The sequence below is a fragment of the Mustela nigripes genome, chromosome 6, assembly GCF_022355385.1.
Source record: "Mustela nigripes isolate SB6536 chromosome 6, MUSNIG.SB6536, whole genome shotgun sequence".
Taxonomy (NCBI): Eukaryota; Metazoa; Chordata; class Mammalia; order Carnivora; family Mustelidae; genus Mustela; species Mustela nigripes.
The window spans coordinates 47,630,098-47,654,563 of record NC_081562.1 but is presented as its reverse complement, the minus strand read 5'-3'; the positions used below and the strand labels follow the sequence as shown (position 1 = coordinate 47,654,563).

The 24,466-nt window shown below is 37.4% G+C and overlaps 1 protein-coding gene across 1 annotated transcript; it reads left to right on the top strand.

The window, feature by feature from the left end:
• The first annotated feature begins 2,022 nt into the window (after positions 1–2,022).
• Positions 2,023–22,287, top strand: YEATS4 (YEATS domain containing 4). Its single transcript, XM_059402487.1, has 7 exons — positions 2,023–2,666; positions 5,490–5,609; positions 8,606–8,672; positions 8,782–8,876; positions 14,250–14,342; positions 14,433–14,520; positions 21,635–22,287. Exons 1-7 carry the CDS (start codon positions 2,616–2,618, stop codon positions 21,802–21,804), a joined length of 684 nt encoding a protein of 227 aa, XP_059258470.1. The 5' UTR covers positions 2,023–2,615; the 3' UTR covers positions 21,805–22,287.
• Positions 22,288–24,466: the final 2,179 nt, after the last annotated feature.

Sequence of the window (24,466 nt, the reverse complement as noted above, 5' to 3'; positions counted from 1 at the left end):
TCTCCCTATGTCCTCCATATTATTTGTTATGCTCCACAAATAAGTGAAACCATATGATAATTGACTCTCTCTGCTTGACTTATTTCACTCAGCATGATCTCTTCCAGTCCTGTCCATGTTGATACAAAAGTTGGGTATTCAACCTTTCTGATGGAGGCATAATACTCCATAGTGTGTATGGGACCACATTTTCCTTATCCATTCGTCCGTTGAAGGGCATCTTGGTTCTTTCCACAGTTTGGTGACCATGGCCATTGCTCCTTTAAACATTGGAGTACAGATGGCCCTTCTTTTCACTATATCTGTATCTTTGGGGTAAATAACCAGTAGTGCAATTGCAGGGTGATAGGGAAGCTCTATTTTTAATTTCTTGAGGAATCTCCATACTGTTCTCTAAAGAGGCTGCACCAACTTGCATTTCCACCAACAGTGTAAGAGGGTTCCCCTTTCTCCACATCCTCTCTAACACATGTTTCCTGTCTTGCTAATTTTGGCCATTCTAACTGGTGTAAGGTGGTATCTCAATGTGGTTTTAATTTGAATCTCCCTAATGGATAGTGATGATAAACATTTTTTCATGTATCTGATAGCCATTTGTATGTCGTCATTGGAGAAGTGTCTGTTCATATCTTCTGCCCATTTTTTGTTATGATTATCTGTTTTGTGTGTGTTGAGTTTGAGTTCTTTATAAATCCTGGATATCAACCTTTTGTCTGTACTGTCATTTGCAAATATCCTCTCCCATTCCCTGGGTTGCCTCTTTGTTTTGTTGACTGTTTCCTTTGCTGTGCAAAAACTTTTGATCTTGATGAAGTCCCAAAAGTTCATTTTCGCTTTTGTTTCCTTTGCCTTTGGAGACATATCTTGAAAGAAGTTGCTGTGGAAGGGTAGTTCTATTTTTAACTTTTAAAGTAACCTCCATACTGTTTTTTTTATTTTTGTTTTTCAAGATTTGATTATTTTAGAGGGAGGAGGAGAGGAAGAGACATCTCCATCAGACTCCCAGCTGAGCATGGAGCCCAACACTGCAGCTGGATTCCACAACCCTAAGATCATGACCTGAGCCTAAACCAAGAGTCAGATGCTTAACCCACCGAGCCAGCCAGCCCCCCTTCCCCCATACTGTATTCAATGAGAAACATTTAAACCTAACTTTTATGGGAAAAACCCAAAGTAGAGGAAAAGCTGAAGATACAGGTGGAGTGGGTGTGATTGATGGAGACAAATCCTTGAAGAAGCAAAAAAGACTGAAGAACTGTTTTTAAACTGAAAGAAGATTCTCTCTTAAACAGAAGAAAAGGGATGGAAGATACTGAGCAAACCAAAGCTTATGTTTAGGTCTTTGGGTGTGGAGGTTTGTTTTCTCTATGAGATTACATGCAGTCATCTGATAAGAATGAGCGGGTTGATGCCAGAGTTGGAGGTTTGAGACTGGGTAAAATTTTAAAGTAACTAGGGGATAAAAAAGAGCGAGAACTTCTGGCAAGCATCTAAGGCTTCAACTGATTTGATTTCATTAATTTAGTGTATGTAATCTGCGCAGTTATGGGTGCCACTGAACAGGCAATAGGGGAAGGTTTGTGTCAAGTTATGGACCTTGGACTATAAATTCAAGAGTGTCAAAGAAAGCAAAGATAGGGGCGCCTGGGTGGCTCAGTGGGTTAAAGCCTCTGCTTTCAGCTCAGGTCATGATCCCAGGGTCCTGGGATGGAGCCCCGCATTGGGCTCTCTGCTCAGCGGGGAACATGCTTCCTCCTCTCTTTCTGCCTGCCTCTCTGCCTACTTGTGATCTCTGTCTGTCAAATAAATAAATAAAATCTTAAAAAAAAAAAAAAAAAAAAAAAAAGAAAAAAAAAAAAAAAAAAAAAAAAAGAAAGCAAAGATAAAGGGATTAAATAAGAAATAAGCCATTCAACCCCGGAGGTCTGGATGAATACAATGAAAAACTGTGGGCAGGCGAATAGAGTTGAACTTCATTTCAAAATACTTTTTTTTTTTTTTTTTAATTTATTCAGAGAGAGAGCACAAGCAGGGGGAGAAGCACAGCGAGGGCAGAAGCAGACCCCCGCTGAGCTGGGAACTCAACTTGGCGCCAGATCCCAGAATCTGAAGATCATGATCCAACCAAAAGGCAGACGCTAAACCATCTGAGCCACCTAGGCGCTCCCTAAAATCTTCACTCTTTAGGGATGATGAGGTATTGGCTCCAAAAGCCGACTTCTCGGTTGTTCCGTATCCAAGTTATCCAGCGGGTCCTCACGGTAACAGCACCACTAGGCCTCCAGCGGTTTCCCACCACCGAGGCCCGCCCTCTGCAGAGCCCCGGCCGGGCGCCTGCGCCCTCCGCGCGCCACCTCTTCGCGCCTGCGCACGGCGCCGCCACCGCTCCTTCCGTTGGGCTCTTCACCGCGCGGGACTAAACGCGCTTCCGGGACGCTACCCGCCGCGAGGAGTTGGCCGTTCCTCAGCGCCCCGAGCCCCGGAGACTCGCCCTCACTCCGCCAGAGGCCATCCGCCTGGGCCCGCACAGGAGGAGCGGGGCCTCTGAGGGGAGCGGCGACCCCGCCGGCCCCGGTCTCTTTCCCTGGCGGCGGCGGCTTCTTCCGTAGGACAATATGTTCAAGAGAATGGCCGAATTTGGGCCTGACTCCGGCGGGAGAGTGAAGGTCAGTGCCCGGCACGCGCCTCCCCTCCGGGAGTGGCTCTCAGGTCCTGGCTCCGCCCTGCGCTGCGTGGGGAGGGCGCGGTGGCTTCCCTCCTCGCGCCTTCTCAGCCCGGGTTCCAAACAGTGGTTTCTAGACTGAGAGCCTGTCAGAGCCGCTGCGGGGAAAATCAGTGTGACTTTTGGCCGCGATTTGACCGCCTCTCAACCCCTTTCCCTCCCCCGCCCCAAAAGCCGGTGGTGGCTCGGGGGAGACCTGGACGCTGTTGCCGAGGAAAAGAGCTACGTTGATTGAGGGCTTGGTGCTCCTTCTGCCAACCCAGGTCACCGGTAAACTGGGGGTGCCATCCCCCGATGGTGAGGGTAGTAACAGCAGACACTGGATGCTGCGCGTAACCGTGCCAAGCACAGTAGCCAAGCGCCTTACCCGATTCTGTGACTCTGTCCTTGCAGCCGCTTTAGAAAGGCTTGCACACGTAACACGGGCAAGTGCGAGAACTGAAGAACTGCGGGGGGCGGGGGGTAGAAAAGTTCAGAAAACTTGCCGGAGTCCATGATGTCCACAACGCCCCAAAGCTTCGGCCAAGATACTAAGCAAGGCACGCAGAGAACAGAACACTGGGCCGCACATAGAGAACATTCAGTCAGTGTGAGGTTTTTGTTGTGAAAGTTGTTAACGTAATGTTTGACACTGACACATTTCCCTCCCACTTTCCTACATCCCCTGGCACATGAGTTTTTAAGGCAGGGCTTTCGAGTTCTTGATAGAACACCTATTTTTACGCCTTCTGATTTTATATTTACTGCAGAAAGGAAATTTTAAAAAATCACGCGCATTTGCACCAATCTAGTTACTCTTATCAGTGTCCTTATCAGTGTCACACTGTTTTTACATAATTTTGACTCTCTGTGTATACAGCTGTTATGCACAGTGCTTTAATACCACATGCAAAGTAGAAGTTTTTGGAAAATTTCAGAAACTATACCAAAATTTAATAGAATGGAAAAGATGTCAGGTAAAAATTTATACTACCAGAAACTTAATAAATATATATCTTGCCCAAGCTTTGGGCAAGGTTTTGGACTGATAGGAAAGGGGTTGGGACATTAGCTTTTGGAGAACTTGCGGAACTTTCTCTACTTGTAATTGTGTAAGGTTCAAAAAGTTAAGTCCACAGTGATTTGAGAAAATTAGGCTTGTAATCTTCAAATGCTTTTCCACCAAAAACGTGTGCGAGTTAGTCATGTAAAGCTTTAAAGTTCGGGATTTCTCATTCTTTTTTTTTCTTTAAAGATTTTACTTATTTATTTGAGAGAGAGAGAATGAGAGAGAGAGCATTAAGTGGAGAAGGTCAGTGGGACAAAGAGACTTCCTGTCAAGCAGGGAGCCCAATGCGGGACTCGATCCCACTCCAGGATCATGACCTGAGCCGAAGGCAGTCGCTTAACCAACTGAGCCATCTAGGCGCCCCCGGGATTTCTCATTCTTGATTGTTATGTGGTTCTGTAGGCATCTTTTTCCAATTTAGATTAATTTCCTTCAGCGAGAAAGGCTTTTGACAGATGAACCCCGTTTGCATCATGTGAGGAAATCCACTCAGCAACACGTCATAGCTGCAGGATCTCTTATCCATTCCCCACACCAGTGCTTTTTATGCTCATTTATTCCTTCTTTCCTCATTATCCTTATGCCTTGAACGTGATGCCCCTTCTGTTGTTGCCACAAGTGTGAAGTAGCACTTACTGTGATTATTTAAATTCTCATACAAACTGCTTGCTTTCTTCTGAACTAACTTGAGGCTAATAGGGATTGGATTTGTTAATTTTCCAACCAAAATGGAAAGTTTTTCCATTTGTTCACTGCTTTTCCTCTCTTATAAGTTGTTGAATACATTGGCACAGCACTTCTAATATGTGGTATGTATATCTTGCTCTTTGATGTTCAGATACATTTTTACTGTTGAACAATTAGTCTCAAATTTCATGTGCAATATTCAGCATTTTCTCCTCAACTTGAAATTTTTTGTCTTCTTTTCATGATAATCAGGCAACAGTCACCACATCTACACTTACCAGATGTGATGTGAAACATGAACTTACATCTCAGAACTTAATGCATGAGTAATCAATTGAAAAATGTTTGCCCTAATTCTACCTAAAATCCTCTCCCAGACTGCCTTTAATATTTGTACTCTGTTTTGGAAAGCACTGCCGTAAGCTGATAAATCAGGACATTATTAACATCAGGTGATGGCAGTCAATTGGCAGTCTTAATTTAATTCCCAAGGCTTGATTTAAAGTTTGTAAATAAAGAGCCTTTCTTCAAAACAAACAAAAAAAGTATTTTACATAATTTAAATAGACATTTAAAAAATGGGGACATTGGGGCGCCTGGGTGGCTCAGTGGGTTAAGCCGCTGCCTTCGGCTCAGGTCATGATCTCAGGGTCCTGGGATTGAGCCCCACATCGGGCTCTCTGCTCATCGGGGAGCCTGCTTCCTCCTCTCTCTCTGCCTGCCTCTCTGCCTACCTGTGATCTCTCTCTGTCAAATAAATAAATTAAATCTTAAAAAATAAATAAATAAAAATAAATTAAAAATAAAAAAATAAATTAAAAATGGGGACACTGTAATTAATCTGGTGTTTAGTTACTTGTGTTAATATGAAGGTAATTGTCTGATACTGATTTGTTGAGAGAAATCCATGTTATAAGCAAACTAGTTATTTAGATTGCTTGCCATTCCTTAAAACAAGTTTTCAGAGCTCTTATTCTGTATATTTGGGTAATGATGCAGTATTAATTTGTGTTGAAATTATTTTTCTTTTAGGGGGTTACTATTGTTAAACCAATAGTTTATGGTAATGTTGCTCGGTATTTTGGAAAGAAAAGAGAAGAGGATGGGCACACGCATCAGTGGACAGTGTATGTAAAACCATATAGAAATGAGGTAGGCACTTGTTTCTCCTGTAACTTTTTTGAAGCTACCGTTTGTTTTTGATTGAAGATAAATTGTAATATTACAGATAACTTTCTGGTTATAAAATTGTCACATTGTAGAAATGTCATCCCCCAGATGTTGAAAGAATAAAGTGAGAGTTGTCTTCACATAACTATTAGTAGAAATCAATTTTCCAATAATGTTCTCTAACTTAAGTTATGACAACAAGAACCATGCTATAAACACAGCACATCTTCCAATCATTATGTCTTAAGTTAGCTAACTATGTCTTAGTTAGTTAATCAGGTGTTTCAGGAAGGGTAGTTCATACTTTTTAGGAACAATTTGGTAATAAGACCATCAGGAAGGTGAAAGACATGAAACTATAATCTGGCTGCTGGTAATTTTGTTTGGCTGCTGAATCTCTAATGCCTGGAATACAGTCAGTACATAGTAGGTATTCGGCAAATATTCATCCAATGAATATATTCATTGGATGAATATTTGCTGATTTAAAGTTCACACAAAAATTTGTATGTGAATGTTTGTAGCAGGAGCATTCATAATAGCCAAAAAATAGAAACAATCCAAGTATCTTTCAGCTGATGAATGGATAAGTAAAATGTGTTATATCCATACAACAGAATATTACTAGGCAGGAAGAAAAGTACTGAAATGTGCTGCTACCACATGGAATAAATTTAGAAACATTATGGTAAGTGAAAGAAGCCAAACCAAAAGCTGCATATTGCATGATTCCATTTTTATAAAATGTCCAGAATAGGGCGCCTAGGTGGCTCAGTTGGTTAAGCAACTGCCTTTGGCTCAGGTCTTGATCCTGGAGTCAGGAGATCGAGCCCCATGTCGGGCTCCCAGCTCCATGGGGAGTCTGCTTCTCTTTCTGACTTTCTCCCCTCTTATGCTCTCTCTCACTGTCTTTCTCTCAAATAAATAAAGAAAATCTTTAAAAATAAAATAAAATGTCCAGAATAGGCAAATCCATAGACACAGAAAATAGATAAGTGGTTGCCAGTGCATGGGTGGAAGAGGGATTTCGGAGTGAGTGCTAATGGGTATAGGGTTTCTTTATGTATGATAAGTACATTATAAAATTGATTGTGGGGATGGTTGTTCAATTCTGAATGTACTGAAAACCATTGAAGAATTACTATAAATGGATGAATTGTGTGGTATATGAATATCTTGATAAAGCTGTTATTTAGAAAGACAAAACAGAAAACCTTCATTGACTGTTGCCCTTAGGATAAAGTTAAAACTATTGTGTTTCACCTAGGTGGCTCAGTCAGTAGAGTTTGTGACTCTTGATCTGGGGTTGTGAGTTCGAGCCCCATGTTGGGAATAGAGATTACATAAAAATAAAATGTTAAAAATAAATAAATAAAATGGTTTTAAAAGGCCTTTCCCAGTTCTGTGCCTGCAGCCCTTGCTGTGTTTGCTTCATCGTATACCCTACATTCCATCAATACTAGATTACTCTCAGTTTCCCAAAGGGACACTCTTAATTAAAATGTCTTCATTTACTCCTTCCCATCTACTCCATTCTTATTGTTCCCTTGGGTCCAAGTTTAAGTGTATTTTCTTCTGAACTACTCTCAGTCTCCAAAAATTAAATTAGATGCCGTTCCTATGAACTTATACCTATTGCTCTCCTAACACAGATTACATTGAAATGGCTGATTTTCCTGTCTTCTCCCTCCCCATGAGGGCAAGAGTCTATTATTTACCTTTGTAGTATCTGGTACCCAGTATTGGTCATTTGTAGAAAAAAACGAAAGAAAATATTGCCCAAAGAATCTTCAAATATGCCTATGAAAAGCTGCCTCAAAAAATGATGACAATATAATGTTACATGGTCAAAGCAGATGTTAGTATATCATTATGACCCCAATTTTAAAAAATGTAGATAATCATATGAAAAAAATTCGCAAGAGCAACTAAAAAGATTAATGAACACTAGTGTCAAGTGTGACTGATTCAGTTTTGCACTTTCCTATTTTTCTGCAATGAAATTTTTTTTTGAAAAAGTCACTTTCCCTAGGAGTATCCCTTTATGTGTCAGAACTACTGAATATGCTTCTGTGCTTCAAAATAAGATTAGGAAAAGGAGTCTTATATCTGATGGTTTTAGGTTACTTAGTTTAGTTGACCTTAGCTTTACATAATATAATTTTATTCTTTAAAGTTGCTTAGTTCTTAGATGTGCTTTAGTTTATATTCTTATTTCTATAAAATATGTTGGAAATATACTATTATATAAATTTTATATAAAATTTTAAATATTTATATGAATTTTGTTATGTATAATGTATCATATATAATATATATCTTATATATAAATCATATATAAAATTATTTTAAGTTTATATAAATATAAATTATGTTTATCTTTTAAAACATTAATATTTATATTTAATATATAAATATGACTTTATTTTATTTATATTTATATATAATTTATGTAATATAATAATACATATTATATTTTAATTACACATATAGTTTATATAATACTAATTTTTATATGATTTATAAAATAAATATAAATATTTATATATTTAAAATTTTTTTAGAGCATTGTCTGTAGAAATATATAAAAATGGGATTCGCAAAACAGGTAAATTAGGGATATGTATGTTCCTGTGTATTACGTTATGAAAGAATTCAACTCAGGCCTCCTTTGTTTAAAATAAAAACCGAACCTAGGTATAATTCACATTTTTTAGAAAATTATAGATTCCAGTAGGGATTAAGGGATACACTTGTTGTGTTGACCGCTGGTTGATATATGGAATTGTTCAATCACTATATTATACACCTGAAACTAATAAAATACTGTATGTTAACTATACTGGAATTAAAAGAAAAGAAAATTAGATTCCATAATATTTGAGGGGAAGTATATTTTATGAAATCAGGTACAATGCTCAGTGTATTTTCCTTGTAGTTTTTATATGTAGATAACAGAACTAATTCCTCTATTTTAGGATATGTCAGCATATGTGAAGAAAATCCAATTTAAATTACATGAAAGCTATGGCAATCCTTTAAGAGGTACAGTACAGCTTTTTGATTCATAATATAAAATTTATTTAACAAATTTAAAAAGATGTAGGAGACTGTACCAGTAATTTATAATTTGTAATTTTTTTTTTCTCTTCAGTTGTTACTAAACCTCCCTATGAAATTACTGAAACAGGATGGGGTGAATTTGAAATAATCATCAAAATATTTTTCATTGATCCTAATGAGAGACCTGTGAGTAATGATAATCTTTGTAAACATAAAATAGATTTTTGTAATTGTGAAAATGTAACATACTTAATGAATAGTCTGTTATATGTTGACATTTTTATCCAGATACACTTTATGTAAGCTTATAGCATGGTGATTTTGCCATGAGTTAAGGTTTTTCATTTTTATGGGAAGTACCTTTCAAAACTTATTTTTCAGTTATAGAAAGAAGGGATATAATGCGAACATTTCTCAGAAAGAAACCATGGAATCATCTCATTACCACAGCAGAAGTTTAAAATTCAGGGCACCTGGGTAGCTCAGTTGTTAAGCATCTGCCTTCGGCTCAGGTCATGATCCCAGGGTCCTGGGATTGAGCCCACATTGGGCTCCCTGCTCAGAGGGAAGCCTTTTTCTCTCTGTGTTCCCCCACCCCCCGCTTGTGTTCCCTTTCTTGCTGTGTCTATCAAATAAGTAAAATCTTAAAAAAAAAAGGTTTAAAACTCATTAACATTATTTGGTTATTAGTAATAAATGAGATGAGTCCATCTGCTGTTCAGAATGAGAGTATCTGGTTTTTTATAGTTAAAACACCTAGCAACAGTGTTTTTTGCTTTTTTAAGTTGCTGTCACTACTAGCAGCTTCATTTTATGCTTGAATTTTAATTTACAACCACTGATTTTTTTTCTTTTGTTCTCTTCTTACCAGATTGTTGCTTGATAATGTAAAAAGTCCCTCAAAACGTTCACTTTGATCCCTCAGCAGTTTTGTGAGGTTGAGGATATCATCATTTTAGAGATGAGGATACTAAGGTTCAGGGATCAAGTCATATACTCAGAAACACAGTTAACTGTGGCAGTTAGTTTTTGAACCTAGTTTATTTGCATTCAGACCTCACATTCTTTGCATTATCTTTCCTTTGAACTAAAACTACTCAGCTTGTTTTGTTTGTAAACCCATAGGGTTACAACTCAGTTATAGCTCCCTCATTCCACTTGTGTGGTTGGTGTTTAACTCCAATTTCAGATCATCACCATTAATTTTCATCTTGATAGATTCAGTGCATTCCTTTAGCACCAAATGTTTACACTTTAATAATCAGATTATTTATAAAAGTGCTTCTAATAGAGCTTCTAATAGGGCTTCTAATAGAGCTATGACCTGGGCCTGTAGTCAGAGAATTAGTTATTTTTCAGTTATTGTTGTTTTTCAGAAATTCAAACTCCTAGGCCCCATCCCCTGGAGAGTCTGATTTAGTAGGTTTGGAGAGGGGCCAGTACCCCTCAAAATAACCCATGTGATTTTGGTGCACAGTAAGACTAAGGACCCATAGGTATAGGCCATACTTCTGCTATGCAGGAAGTCCTTTAGGCAGTCTTTCAAATGAGTCTTGTTTGGGCTTGCTGTCTTCAATAGAGAGACTGTTGACTTTGTTATTAAGTGAAAGATCCTGTTCAGTCTGGGGTAGTTATGGTGGTAAGAAAGCTCTAGTTTAGGGCCTCCTGGGTGGCTCAGTGGGTTAAGTAAGCCTCTGCCTTCAGCTCAGGTCATGATCTCAGGGTCCTGGGATTGAGCCCCGCATTGGGCTCTCTGCTCAGCAGGGAGCCTCCTTCTCCCTCTGCCTGCCTCTCTGCCTACTTGTGATCTCTCTCTCTGTCAAATAAATAAAATCTTTTAAAAAAAGAAAAAAAGCTCCACCTTGGACTTTTTACCAATAACTAACTATTCATATATTCATTTTCTTTTCTCCTGAATAACATCTATAGCTCATTTAAATGTTTTCCATGTGATAAGGTTTTCAGATGTCCTATCATTCTTTTGTTCTTTTAGAATACTCGCAACAGACACTATATTCTAACTGGCAAGAAATTATTAAATATCCATTACTTGCCAAGATACTGTTCAAGGGGTAGGATACAAAGATGAGATTCTGCTCCTGTCCTTAATGAAAATAGTCTATTAGGAAGGATAGAACCCAGAAATACAGCAGATGTTGAGAGAAGGAAAAGAAATCAGTAATGCTACTAGTGTAGAAACTCTTTTTAACTTTGTAAGATTACTTGAATTCATTTTTACTTTGAGAATGTGTTGCCTTACTTGTCTGTTCTTCATCTGTCCTATCCATCACTCCCAATAGGAAAATACATCTCTGAAAGACATCATTATATCATATAACATTGTTACGAGACAACTCTCAAAACTCTTGGAAAGAGTTTATTGTACTTCCGCAGTGATTAATTTATTGAATAGGTTTCCATATAGATCAACACAGGCCTGAATTTTATCACCCAAAAACTGTCTCATGTTCTTTTAGTATAATGAAACCATTATACTTTTTTAATTGTTGGCTCTTTTTTTTGTTTGTTTGTTTGTTTTTGTTTTAAAGATTTTATTCATTTATAACTGAGAGAGGGAGCACAAGCACAGGGGAGCAGGAGCGGGAGAAGCATGACTCGGGGCTTGATCCCAGGATCCTGGGACTGTGACCTGAGCCAAAGGCAGATGCCTAATGACTGAGCCACCCAGGCATCCCTTTAATTGTCGGCTCTTTTAAAATAAGTCAATGATGTTTTATTTAAAATAATAAAGAAAGAAAGACACAGGTAACATGTGATTTATTCCTGTTACCCGGTTATAGATTAAAAATCTATAGATCAAACCATTATATGCAGTCAAATGCTCTACCACTGAGCTATACCCCCTAGATCAAACCATTATAGATTATAGACCAAATCATTATAAAAGGAATGATTGTTCCTAAAACCAAAATGCTGAACTTGTGTTTTTATTCCTAGAAATATCTTTGTGTCTAGTTTAGGCATTTTCATCGATCTAAGAGTCTTCAAACACCCCTTAAAATTAGAGACATCTGTCTTGGCATTTTTCATTGTCCACATCTACATGAATGCCTCTCAGTGTCTTAATAATAAATTCAAGGAAGGATAGTTTTATGATGCAGTTTTAAATTATTCATAAACTATAAACAGTATGTACATGGTTTAAAAAAAGATTTTAAAAATAAAAAATACAGGGCGCCTGGGTGGCTCAGTGGGTTAAAGCCTCTGCTTTGGCTTGGGTCATGATCCCAGGGTCCTGGGATCGAGCCCTGCATCAGGCTCTCTGCTCTTCGGGGAGCCTGCTTCTTCCTCTCTCTCTGACTGCCTCTCTGCCTACTTGTGATCTGTCAAATAAATAAATAAAATCTTTAAAAAAATAAATAGGGGCGCCTGGGTGGTTTAGTGGGTTAAAGCCTCTGCCTTCGGCTCAGGTCATGATCCCAGGTCCTGGGGTCGAGCCGCACATTGGGCTCTCTGCTCAGCCAGAAGCCTGCTTCCTCCTCTCTCTCTGCTGCCTCTCTGCCTACTTGTGATCTCTGTCTGTCAAATAAATAAATAAAATATTTAAATAAATATATAAAAAAATAATGCAAGTCTCCTGCATGAGTTTCTTAGGGCTGCCATAACAAAGCACCCCAAACTGAGTAGCTAAAAACAACAGGTATTCTCACAGTTCTGGAGGCAAGGTATTGGGCCATTTTCTCTCCAAAACCTCTAGGAAAGGATCCTTTCTGGCATTTTCTAATTCCTGTAGCCCAGAGGGTTTCTTGGCTCTGGTGGCATAACTAAAATCTTTGCCTCCATTGTCGCCTGGCTCCTCTCCTTCCTTGTCTCTGTGTCTCTTATGAGGACACCAGTCATATTGGGTTAGGGTCTTAGCTAAACTTTATTACATCTGCAAAGACCTATTTCCAAATAAGGTCACATTTACTAGTACTGAGGCTTAGGACTTCGGCATATCTTTTTAGAGGACACAGTTCAGCCCATAACCTCTTTCTCCCACCTCTGGCCCCTTCCCTAGGAAAACCACAATGATTGTTTTCTGTTTCTCTAGAAATTAGTCCCATGCATCTCACATATTTGAATCGCCAAGTTTGGATTTTTCAGTTTTCAGCAGTACCTGTCCACCTCGTTATGTGATGACAAATGATCCCTTTTCTTTATTGTTTCAGGCATTTTTCATTTCTCTAGAGGAATTTCTTCAGAAATAGTGCCTGAGAAACCTTCAGAGCCATTGCTACTGAAAATATCTTTATTTTGACCTCATACTTGATTGTTTGCGTAAAAACGTCTAAATTTCACAGGAGGATGTGCTGTCTCATGTCTGAGTGATGGGAGAAGGAACGTTAATGGGCCCTGCCACCACACAGCATTCTTGATTTCTGCACTTGTCAACTTTGGGCTTGGAGCCCCCCCGTTTCCGCTGGTTCCAACCTGTAATGCTGCTTTCTGCCTTGAGTTTTCATGTTGTGAATTTCTCTATTACAGTTTGTCCACTTGTGTAGTCTCATCTCCTTTCTGTCTACTTGAGAAACTTGTCAAATTGTCTGCTTTAAATATAGCAATAATGCATGCTTCTTAGAATTATTTAAGCTAACCTTTTGGAAAATTATTTGAGGCCTCTGGATTGGTTTCTGCAACTTTAATATCAACTGTCCTGTTTATTAGCTAGGTTTAATTTTGCTCAAGTAATCACACATTGTGCTGCAAAGCTTTTCCTTTGATGTCTTATTATACCTGTTTTTGTGTCTTTTGAAGACATGTTGGTTCTACCAAAGTGAATTATCATTGACAAACTTGTTTATTATGTTATTTGTTTAATAATATTATATTAATATATATTATATATGACCTATAATATTATAGGTCACCAGAGAAAATATCTTGCCCTCACTGAGCATTTTAGTATTGGTTATTTATTTTGAAAGTGCCAAATCGGGCGCCTGGGTGGCTCAGTGGGTTAAGCCGCTGCCTTCGGCTCAGGTCATGATCTCAGGGTCCTGGGATCGAGGCCCGCATCGGGCTCTCTGCTCAGCAGGGAGCCTGCTTCCTCCTCTCTCTCTCTCTGCCTACTTGTGATTTCTCTCTGTCAAATAAATAAATAAAATCTTTAAAAAAAAAAAAAAAAAAAAAAGTGCCAAATCTTTCCTCCCCCTGTAAATTTATAAACTTTAATCTTGGGCAGAATAACTGTAAAATTAATCCCATTTCATTTGTGTAAGTAAAAAAGTTAGTATCTCAGTGAACTTCCAGCTTAATTTCTATAGCTGTATTTCATGTTATTTTTCTACATAGTTACTCTGTAGAGATATTTTCAGACATCCATACCTACCCTCTTTAAAACATTCATGTTTGGTAGATGTGGATGGGTAATAATACCTAATAGGAAAATAAAAGTACAGAATTTGAGTAATTTGCCACACAGTAACTTGTAGTTGAGATAAGATCTTGAATTTGACATGTTAACTAATTCTACTTTCTAATTCAGTTACAGAAATCATGATGTCTCACGATGATGAAAACCATTGCACAGATGTGACATCTATTTTTATTTCACAGGTAACCCTCTATCATTTATTAAAGCTGTTTCAGTCAGACACCAATGCAATGCTGGGAAAAAAGACAGTGGTTTCAGAGTTCTATGATGAAATGGTAAGAGGATTTTATAATGAGAATTTTAAAAGCATTTTAAGTTGTAGAACTTTGAAGTTATTGGGCTTTTTTTTCATTTTATCCCATTAGATATTTCAAGACCCAACAGCAATGATGCAGCAATTATTAACAACATCTCGCCAGCTAACATTAGGAGCCTATAAGCATGAAACAGAATGTAAGTGCCATGAATTCATAATTAATCCTGAAATATAATGTATTCTATAATGGTGAAAGGATTATGGTTAGTGACTATTAAATTTTTTCTAAGGATATATAAAGATAAATTTTTTATGAGTTAAAAAAATATATATATTATTATAGAACCTCTAAGAAGGATGCTTTAAATTGTTCACAAAGTAGCGTCTCACATTCTCTGAAATACTGTCTTTTATTCCCTAATCACATTTTAGCATAGCTTTCAATTAGTTTTGCTTAACCTGTCAGTCATTTTCTGTTTACTAGTGCTTGCTAATAAAATCTGTGAAGAACCTTGCAGAACATAATTATAGTTGACCCTTGAACAACACCAGGTTTAGAGCTGCTGACCACCCTCCTCTACCCAACCCACAGATGGTCAAAAATCTCTGTAACTGTTCACTTCCCAAACACTGAACTACTAATAGCCTACTCCTGACTGGAAGCCTTATTGATAAACAGTCAGTTAACACATATTTTGTATATTATATATTTTTAGTCTTAAAATAAAATAAGATAGAGAAAAAATGTTAGTCATAAGGGAAATACATTTATAGTACCGTACTGCATTTACTGACCATAAAAAAAAAATCCATGTATAAGTAGACCCATGCAATTCAAACCCATGTTGTTCAAGGGTCAACTGTATACTTTTGTATATAGTAGTATCCCCTATCCATGATTTTACTTTTCGAGGTTTCAATTACTTATGGTCAACATTGGTGCAGAAGCAGGTGATCCTCTTCCTGACACATTGTCAAATGGTCAGTGGTAGCTTAATGCTGTGTCACAGGGCTTGCGTCGTTCACCTCACTTCATCTTACCACTTAGGTATTTTATCATCTCCTATCATTACAAGAAGGGAGAGTACAGTACAATCAGATACTTAGACCACATCTATGTAACTTTTTATGACAGTATGCTGTTAAAATGATTACATTTTATTAGTCATTGTTAATTTCTTACTGTGCTTAATTGATAAATTAAACTTTATCATAGGTCTGTATGCAAAGGAAAAAGCATAATGGATATAGAAATCAGTATTATCCCATGGTTTCAGGCATCTACTGGGGGTCGTGGAATATGTTCCTCATGGATAAGGGGGGACTTCTGTACTGTGAACTAGTTTATCTCTCTTTGTTTACCCTATGCCATTTCACATAGTTTCAGATTAATGCTGAGGTGGTGAATACTAGAATGACACATTGATAATTAGTCATGTTATATTTTCCCTCTAAGCTGACATGGTGTCAGAATCCCTTACACATCTCTCCATACAGCTACTGCCAGTCATTTGCAGTTGGTACTCAAGATGAAACCTATTTGCCATTCTTGTGCTAACATTTATGTCACCATTCATTCAGTTCTTTGATCTTCCATTAATTTGCTTACGGTATATATTGAGCACCAGTTACATACCAGGCATTATTCTAGGTTCTGAAGATAGAGCCGTGTCCAGAGCAGATAAAAATCCCTCCTTCCTAAAGCTTACACGCTACTGAGAGAAAGGCAAACACTAAATTAACAAAACAGTAAAGTGTAAGTTAGTAATTAGGTGATGGGGAGAAAAACAGGAGGGTAGGGAACACCGTTGGTGGAGGTTATAGATCAGGTCAGAGAATACATTTATGAAGCATATTGAAAGTTTATAAAACATTACTGCTAATAAATTCATGGAGATTTGCTCAAGCACAGTGATCTAGCTATTCATAATAATAATTGCTTCTACAAGGAATAGTTAGAACAATAGTACACACTTAATGAGAATTGACTGTATAGTAGATAAGTGTTTTACATTTCTGAACTTCTTGAATTATGGGTATAACAACCCTAGGAAGAAGATGCTACTATTAGCCCTGTTCTGTGGGATAAAGGCCCTAGTGCATAGTGAGACTTAATGACTTGTTTCAAATCACCCAACAGAGCCAGGATTTAACCTGAATCCATGCTGTTCTGTTTGTTCTATCAATAAGTTATTTTATCTCTGTGTAAAAGCCTTACAATCTGTGCTTCTAACCAGTAAGTTATATTGGCTTTGTAAAAATAATAGTCCTCTTTAGATTGGTTTACTCTAAATGGAGGCTTAATTTAGAAGTTTAAAACAAATTATTCTTATAAATTTATAAATTTTTATAAGCATTTAATATATAGGAAATAGAAAACTGAAATAAACTAAAAGAAGTTTTTAAATGTTTTTCCTTACAATCCTCATTGCGAATTAGGTCTTCCTCCAGATACATCGTGCCCTTCGCAGCCTTACAATTGGTCAGAAAATAAAGTGTAATGACTAAACCAAACAACAAGAATCTCTGTCTATAGTGTATGCTGTCCTTTTGACAAATAAGTAGGATCAGGTCTTCCTGGCTAGATTTAAAACTACCTGTTAACTGTTGTAATGACTGCTTGTTGTTTCCCAAATTTGTATGTGCTGTTTTCAGGGCCTGAGATGTCTATTTCATCCATCTAATTCCTTTCTCATTCTTTAAAACTTAGCTCGATTTTACTGCTGCCAAGAAGTCTTCCTTGATACACACACCCTTTCACACTGGTATGAATCCAGTCTGCTCTCATAGCTCCCTCTGACACTGTACAGCATTTTCCTTTCTTATCTATTGTCTACCTCACCCCAGCATCTAACAAAGTGCCTTTCACTCAGAATATGTTTTTTGTTTGATGTGGAGAAAGAGGGAGCAAGGGAATAAAAGTTGTTGTGTAATAAAAAAGCACAGTAAACAAAGTCTAAGGACAGATAAGCCATGAAAAAGTAATGTGTTCCTATCACAAATGACTAGTTTCTTTAATATATGAAGAGCTCCTGCACATCAGTAAGAAGGGCCAATAATTAAAAAGCTTGTGCCCAGCAGAAGAAACCACCAACAAAATGAAAAGGCAACATACTGAATGGAAGAAGATATTTACAAAGTATATATCTGTTAAAGGGATAATATTCAAAATGTGTAAAGAACTCCTACAACTCAATAGCAAAAAAAGGAAACAATGCAGTTTAAAAATGAGCAGGATCTGAATTGATATTTTTCCAAAGAAGACATACAGGTGGCCAACAGGTACATGAAAAGGTGCCCAATGTGACTAATCTTTGGAAAATGCAGCTTAAAATTGCAATGAGGTATGACTTCACACCTGTTAGAATGGCTATTTGCTAAAGGACAAGAACTAACAAATGTTGGCATGTGGAGGAAATGGAACCCTGATGCACTGTTGGTGGGCATATAAATTGGTGCAGCTACTCCAGAACACAGCATAGAGGTTCCTAAAAAAATTAAAAATAGAACTGCCATATGATCCAGCAGTTTCACTTCTGGATATTTATCTGAAGAAAACAGAAATGCTAACTTTGAAATTAAGTAGAGATAGATACTTCTATGTTCATTACAGTGTTATTTACAATAGCCAAGAAACGAAAACAACCTAAGTGTCTATTGATGAATGAACAAAGAAAATGTGATACATATATGCAATGGAATATTATTATTCAGCCATTAAAAAGAAGGAAATCATGCCATGTATGACAACATGGATGGACCTTGAGGCACTATGCTAATAAGTCAGAGAAAGACAAATGCTAAATGATCTTATTTACATGGGGAATCTTCAAAACAAAAACAACTGGGGCACCTGAGTGGCTCAGTTGATGAAGCGTTGACAGGATTTTGGCACAGGTCATGATCTCAGAGTCTTGAGCTTTGCACCCAGCAGGAGTCTGCTTCTCTGCCTCTCCCTCTGCCCCTCCTCCTGCTCACACATGCACACGCTCTCTCTAAAATAAATCTTAAAAAAAAAAAAAAAAAAGCTCATAGATAGAGAACAGCTTGGTGGTTGTCAGAGGTGGGGGTGGGAGGGTGGTGAAAAAGCTGAAGGGGGTCAAAAGGCACAAACTTTCAGTTCTAAATAAGTCATGGGGATGTAATGTACAGCATGGAGACTGTAGTTAGCAATACTGATTGCATATTTGAAAGTTGCTAAGAGATCTTAAAAGTTCTCATCACAGGAAAAAAATTCGTAACTATGATGACAGATGTTAGACTTAACTGTGATGTTCATTTTGCAGTATATACAAATGTAGAATCATTATGTTGTACACCTGAAACTAATATGTCACTTATACCTCAGTTTTTTAAGAAGGCCAAATAATGTGCTAGAAAAATTAGCAAAGGCGGGCACCTGAGTGGCTTAGTCAGTCAAGCATCTGCCTTTGGCCTGGTTGTGATCTCAGGGTCCTGGGATCAAGCCCCATATCAGGCTCCCTGCTCAGTGGTTGGTCTGCTTCTCCTTCTCCCTCTGCTCCTGCTCATGTGCTCTCCCTCTCAAATAAATAAAATCTTTTTTAAAAAGAAAAGAAAAAAATAGCAAAAGAAAGAAAGACAATCCATACAAAGGGAAGGAGAAATGTCTCTCCTAAACATAAAATGATTGGCCCACTTCAGTAGGAAAAAGAGAAAGGCAAATTAAATATACCCTGAAATACCCTTTTTAACCTTTCAGGGTAACTGAACCAAGAGTTTGATACAGTAGGGAAACAGAGATAACGCTAGTGGGATTGGAAAGTAATAGAACCTATAAGAGTTACTTGGCATTCCTTCAAAGTTATAAGTACATATATCCCAACAATTGTACTTACAGATATTTGTCCTACAAGTGTACTCATTATCCCACAAATATACTGAAATAATTGTAGCATATACCATAGCATTGTTTATGAAAGAAAGAATGGAAATACTCAGTGTATATCAAAGGAGACAGATTAATGAGTTATGTATGTCCATTAGGTGAAGTCACCTGCAGCCATGAAAAGAATGAGACAGTTGTAGGATATGGAATGGGCTTTCAGACATAATATTAAGTGAAGAAGCAAGATACAGAGCAGTGTGTAGATGGTATGATACCACTTGTTTTGGTGGGTAAGAAGAAATCACACTTAGATGTGTTCTTGTCTATGAACAAACTATTTCTGGAAAGATACCAAAGAATCCCCAAACTGATTATCTCTGGGAAGAAACACTGATTGGTGTTTCTGGTGGGGGTCAACGGGGGGCAGAGGTAGAAAGAGACATTTTTTCATTATCTACATTTACAGCCTTTTAATCTTGTATCATATATAGGTACTCCTATTTTCAAAAATAATTTTCAAAGTTAAAAGCAGTGAAAAATTACAAAGAAAAATAAGAATTGTTTTGGCAATATAAAATTTTACCTGTATTATAAAATACATCATAAAAAGAAAGTCACTGACCATAAACAAAATAAATATTATTGAATGTTTTTAATGTTCTAGATGCTTTAAATTTATTACTTAATCCTCAGATATTCTCTGAAAAATACAGTTTGAACTGTACCAAATAGAAACTAGATTGAGGGAGACTTAGGAAGTATCAGCACTTAGCTAATAAGGGGCCAAGGTTGTATTTGAACTGAAGTCTTTCTGATTTCAAAGGGTTACCCCCCACACACACCAAACCATGCTGCTTCCAAATAGTGATCTTATCAAAAGTACAGCTGTGGGGACGCCTGGGTGGTTCAGTGGGTTAAAGCCTCTGCCTTCAGCTCAGGTCATGATCTCAGGGTCCTTTGATCAAGCCCCACACAGGCTCTCTGCTCAGCGGGGAGCCTGCTTCCCCCCTCTCTCTGCCTGCCTCTCTGCCCACTTGTGATCTCTGTCTGTCAAATAAATAAATAAAACCTTTAAAAAAAAAAAAAGTACAACTGTGCTTTCATAGTCATCAGCAGCAATTACCTGAAATGTCCACAAGAGGGAAATGCTGGACAAAAAGTAGGCATTTTTCTTTGTAAAACATAATAATACGCTATCCAAATGGAATATTTAAGTAGTTGTGTCCTATTTTGCAGTAATGATATTTTCTTTAGTAATTTGTTATGTGACCAGCTAGAATGTTTTAAATATCATTTAGTGTTTCTCTGTCATAATTGTAGTTCGGAAGGCATTTTATGTACCTGACAGTATTCTAGATACTTTATGTACATTAATTCATTAAAAAAAATTTTTTTTCATTTAAAATTTTTGAATAAAGTATTCATATGAACTAAAAGTGAAAGTTTACAGGTCTGCTTACTAAGATGCTAAGTCCTCTTTACTTGCTGGTCATTAATACCAGTAGGAGTCATTCCACAAGCACCAAGAAAATAGAAAACTCAACTAAGAGCACATTATCTCCAGAACTTCTGTAAAACCATTAAGACTAGTTTGGGGGGAAAGAAATAGGTCATGATATATACTAAATGAGACAATTAAAACTAGAAGTTAAAAAAATATTAAAAATCCTTTTCAAATAATATGAGGTATTTGTTGTAGTCTCATTATAATATATCTCATCATAATGTAATGAGAAATGATCATAGAAATAATAAACTTAGAGTGGCACAGCTAGTAAATAGTACAGCTGGAATTTAGACCTAAGTAGTTATTGCTATTAAAAATAATAATAATAATAAAATATATATATATATATATATATGGGGTTTGGGTGCTTGGGTGGCTCAATTGGTTGGGTGACTGCCTTCAGCTCAGGTCATGATCTTGGGGTCCCAGGATCAAGTCCCACTTTGGGCTCCCTGCTCAGCGGGGAACCTGCTTCTCCCTCTGACCCTCCCCCCTTTCGTTCTCTCTCTCATTCAAATAAGTAAATAAAACCTTTTTTTTTTTTTTTAATAGGGGTTTGTTTTACCAGCATGTTTTTATGTAAGCTTTACTGTACATACATTTAAGAACACTGTATTTAGTTATCTCTTCTTATTGGCTGGATGTCTCTTGGATTATATCCCACTTTATTTCCAAATTAATATGTATGTGGAGAGAAAAACAAGGACATTGTCTTAACGTCTTAATTGTGAAATAAAATGTGAATGATCAGAATTTCATTCTCAGTTGTAGAAAGTGTCTCAGATTCTCTTGTGAGAGTTTAAGACTTTCTACTCCCCTCCCTATATTTAGTGTATCTTAAGTTGTTTATATTTCATCATGGAAACTGACCTAAGGAAATGCCATATTTATTACTCTCTGACATACCTTAGACATGTGAGAAAAATGAAAATGTTCAATAAAAATGTGTTTTCCTCAGTTGCAGAACTTGAAGTGAAAACCAGAGAAAAATTAGAAGCTGCGAAAAAAAAAACAAGCTTTGAAATTGCAGAGCTTAAGGAGAGATTAAAGGCAAGTCGTGAAACTATAAATTGTTTAAAAAATGAAATCAGGAAACTTGAAGAAGATGATCAAACAAAAGACATATAAATAGTTCTAAGAGAACTTGCTAGTAAGCTAAGCTGAAAATATGATGGACTTTAAGGGAGAGATGGACTGCAAATGCCATGGTGTTTCTTAGAGAAACGACACATGTAGGTGTTGACCACAGATTTCCCAGCAATGGGGTCAAAGGATTTGTACTTTTCAAGCAATCTTTAAGGTGAAATAGATGTGGGTAATAAGAATGAATGCTGGATAGGCATTTATCAACCCATTTGGGGGTAACTTTAATGATGTTAAGCACAATTTAAAAAAAAATTTTGCATTGTATATATAGTTTATCCTTTTGACAGGCATCACAATTTCATAATAAAGTATAAGTTGTACAAATTTTGTACTTTCCTGGTAGAAATAGATGGTAAATTAACATGTGTATTTAATTTTTTAAGTTCTTACCTGTCCCCATCCTAACTCTTTTGTATCGGTTGTACCCACTGCCCAGTAAGTACTCAATAAATGTAGTTTACAGATCTTGTGTCTGCCGGTTGTGTTTCCTCCTCTTTGATGAACCACCTGTATGTAGCTCTCATTACAATTAATGTATCTCCCATTATACTGTAACTGCACATCTCTTACTGGCACTCACTGTAGCATAGACATGGCAAAGATCATATTTTGAGTATTGTTCTACCTCAGTACCACAGTATCATTTGTTTTCATGTAGAAAAATGTTTAATCCCTCATATATTTTCCAAAGCTGCTATGTATCAGCTTCATATATGACCCATAATTTCTCTACTTTCTCCTTAGCCTCCTGTTCAAATCCACATAGTGAGCCCTATACTTTTGGACTCATCTGATTGGAACCTGTAGTGGTGCTTGAGGCCACATAGGCTGATCTTTCTAGGCAACCCAGGGACAACAATAGGTAGAAAAGTAATTTGGGAAACCTGTAACAATATTAGTTAATGGCAACCATGCCTTTACCTAATATAAGGATTCTGTATTCTCTGTATTTATCTCCTCTAGCACTTGATGCTTTTTATCTGCCCGTAGGTTAGTTACTTTGAGTATTTACTTTGTTGCTTTATTTTTTAAGTTGGGGCACTTTTTAACGAGCATTATGAGGTTGTGGTCTTATTTCTGCCAGGCCCTGTGGGATTGGAAGTGGCACTTCTTGTGACAGACCTCATTATCTTTCCTCTACCTCCAATCCAATGCCTACAGTATAGGGTGGGGCCTGGGGGTTGACCAGAAAAACTGCAATAGGGAAAAGTCCCATTCTACTTGAGGGACCCTGACAGAGGGGAGATTACCTCTCCATCATTCTAGTCAGATTAGCCCCCAAGAATGCGTTGGTTCATGGAGGCAGTTCTGACTTTAGACATGAATGAGTACAGAGTCCAAAATAGGTCATTATGGCTCAGTCTTACCCTCCAACAGTTCTTTAAACTAAGTAGGATCTCTCCAGAGTATGCATAGAGCTCTTATAACTCAGGGTCATCCAATTTTAAAATGGTCAAAGGATTGAATAGACATTTCTTCAAGGAAATACAAATAGCCACCAAGCAAATGAGATGCTCAACATCATTAGTTATTAGAAAAATGCAAATCATGGGTTCCTGGGTGGTTCAGTCATAAATGTCTGCCTTTGACTCAGGTCATGATCATGGGGTCCTGGGATCGATTCCCATGTCGGGCTCTCTGCTAAGTGGGAGGGATTTGCGTGTTTTCTCTCTCCCACTCCCCCTGCTTGTGTTTCCTCTCGCTGTGTCTCTCTGTCAAATAAATAATTAAAAAATTAAATTTAAAAAATGCAAATCAGAACCACAATGAGATACCATTTTTATACCAACCAGGCATCTATAATTGTGAACAAAACAAGACAAAAAAGTTGGTGAGGATGTGGAGAAATTGGAATTCTCATACATTGCTAATGGGAATATAAAAAAGTGTAGCCACTTAAGAAAACAATTTGGCGAGTGCCCGTGTGGCTCAGTGGGTTAAGCCGCTGCCTTCGGCTCAGGTCATGATCCCAGGGTCCTGGGATCGAGTCCCACATCAGGCTCTCTGCTCAGCGGGGAGCCTGCTTCCCTCTCTCTCTCTCTCTCTGCCTGCCTCTCTGTCTACTTGTGATCTCTCTCTGTAAAATAAATAAATAAAATCTTGTAAAAAAAAAAAAGAAAGAAAACAATTTGATTCCTCAAAAAGTTAAGCTTGGTTATGCTAATGATCCAGTAATTCTGCTAGGTGTGTACCCAAGAGAAATGAAAACTTGTTCATATAGAAACTTGTACTTGAATGTTCATGGCACAATTGTGTATAATGGCCAAAAAAGGAAACAAGCCAAATACCCAAATATCCATCAACTGATGAATGAATAAATAAAATGTGCTATATCCACACAATGGAATATTATTCAGCCAAAAGGAAGGAAGTACTGATTCTGCGGCATCATGAATGAACCTTAAAAACATGCTAAGTGAAAGAAGTCAGACACCAAAGCCACATATTGTATGATTCCATTTGTATGAAATTGCCAGAATACCCAAATATTTAAAAACAAAGTTTATCAGTTGTTGCCAGCAAATGGGGAGAAGGGGATTTCTATTTGGGGGTGATAAAATGTTCTGGAATTAGTGGTGATGATTGCACAATCTTGTGAATACATAAAAACACTGAATTGTATATTCTCAAAATGGTTTAAATG

Coding starts and splice junctions, on each gene's coding strand:
- YEATS4 (XM_059402487.1), top strand. CDS start 2,616: ATGTTCAAGAGAATGGCCGAATTTGGGCCTGACTCCGGCGGGAGAGTG. Junction 2,667..5,489: donor ACTCCGGCGGGAGAGTGAAG/GTCAGTGCCCGG, acceptor TTTTTCTTTTAG/GGGGTTACTATTGTTAAACC. Junction 8,673..8,781: donor CTATGGCAATCCTTTAAGAG/GTACAGTACAGC, acceptor TTTTCTCTTCAG/TTGTTACTAAACCTCCCTAT.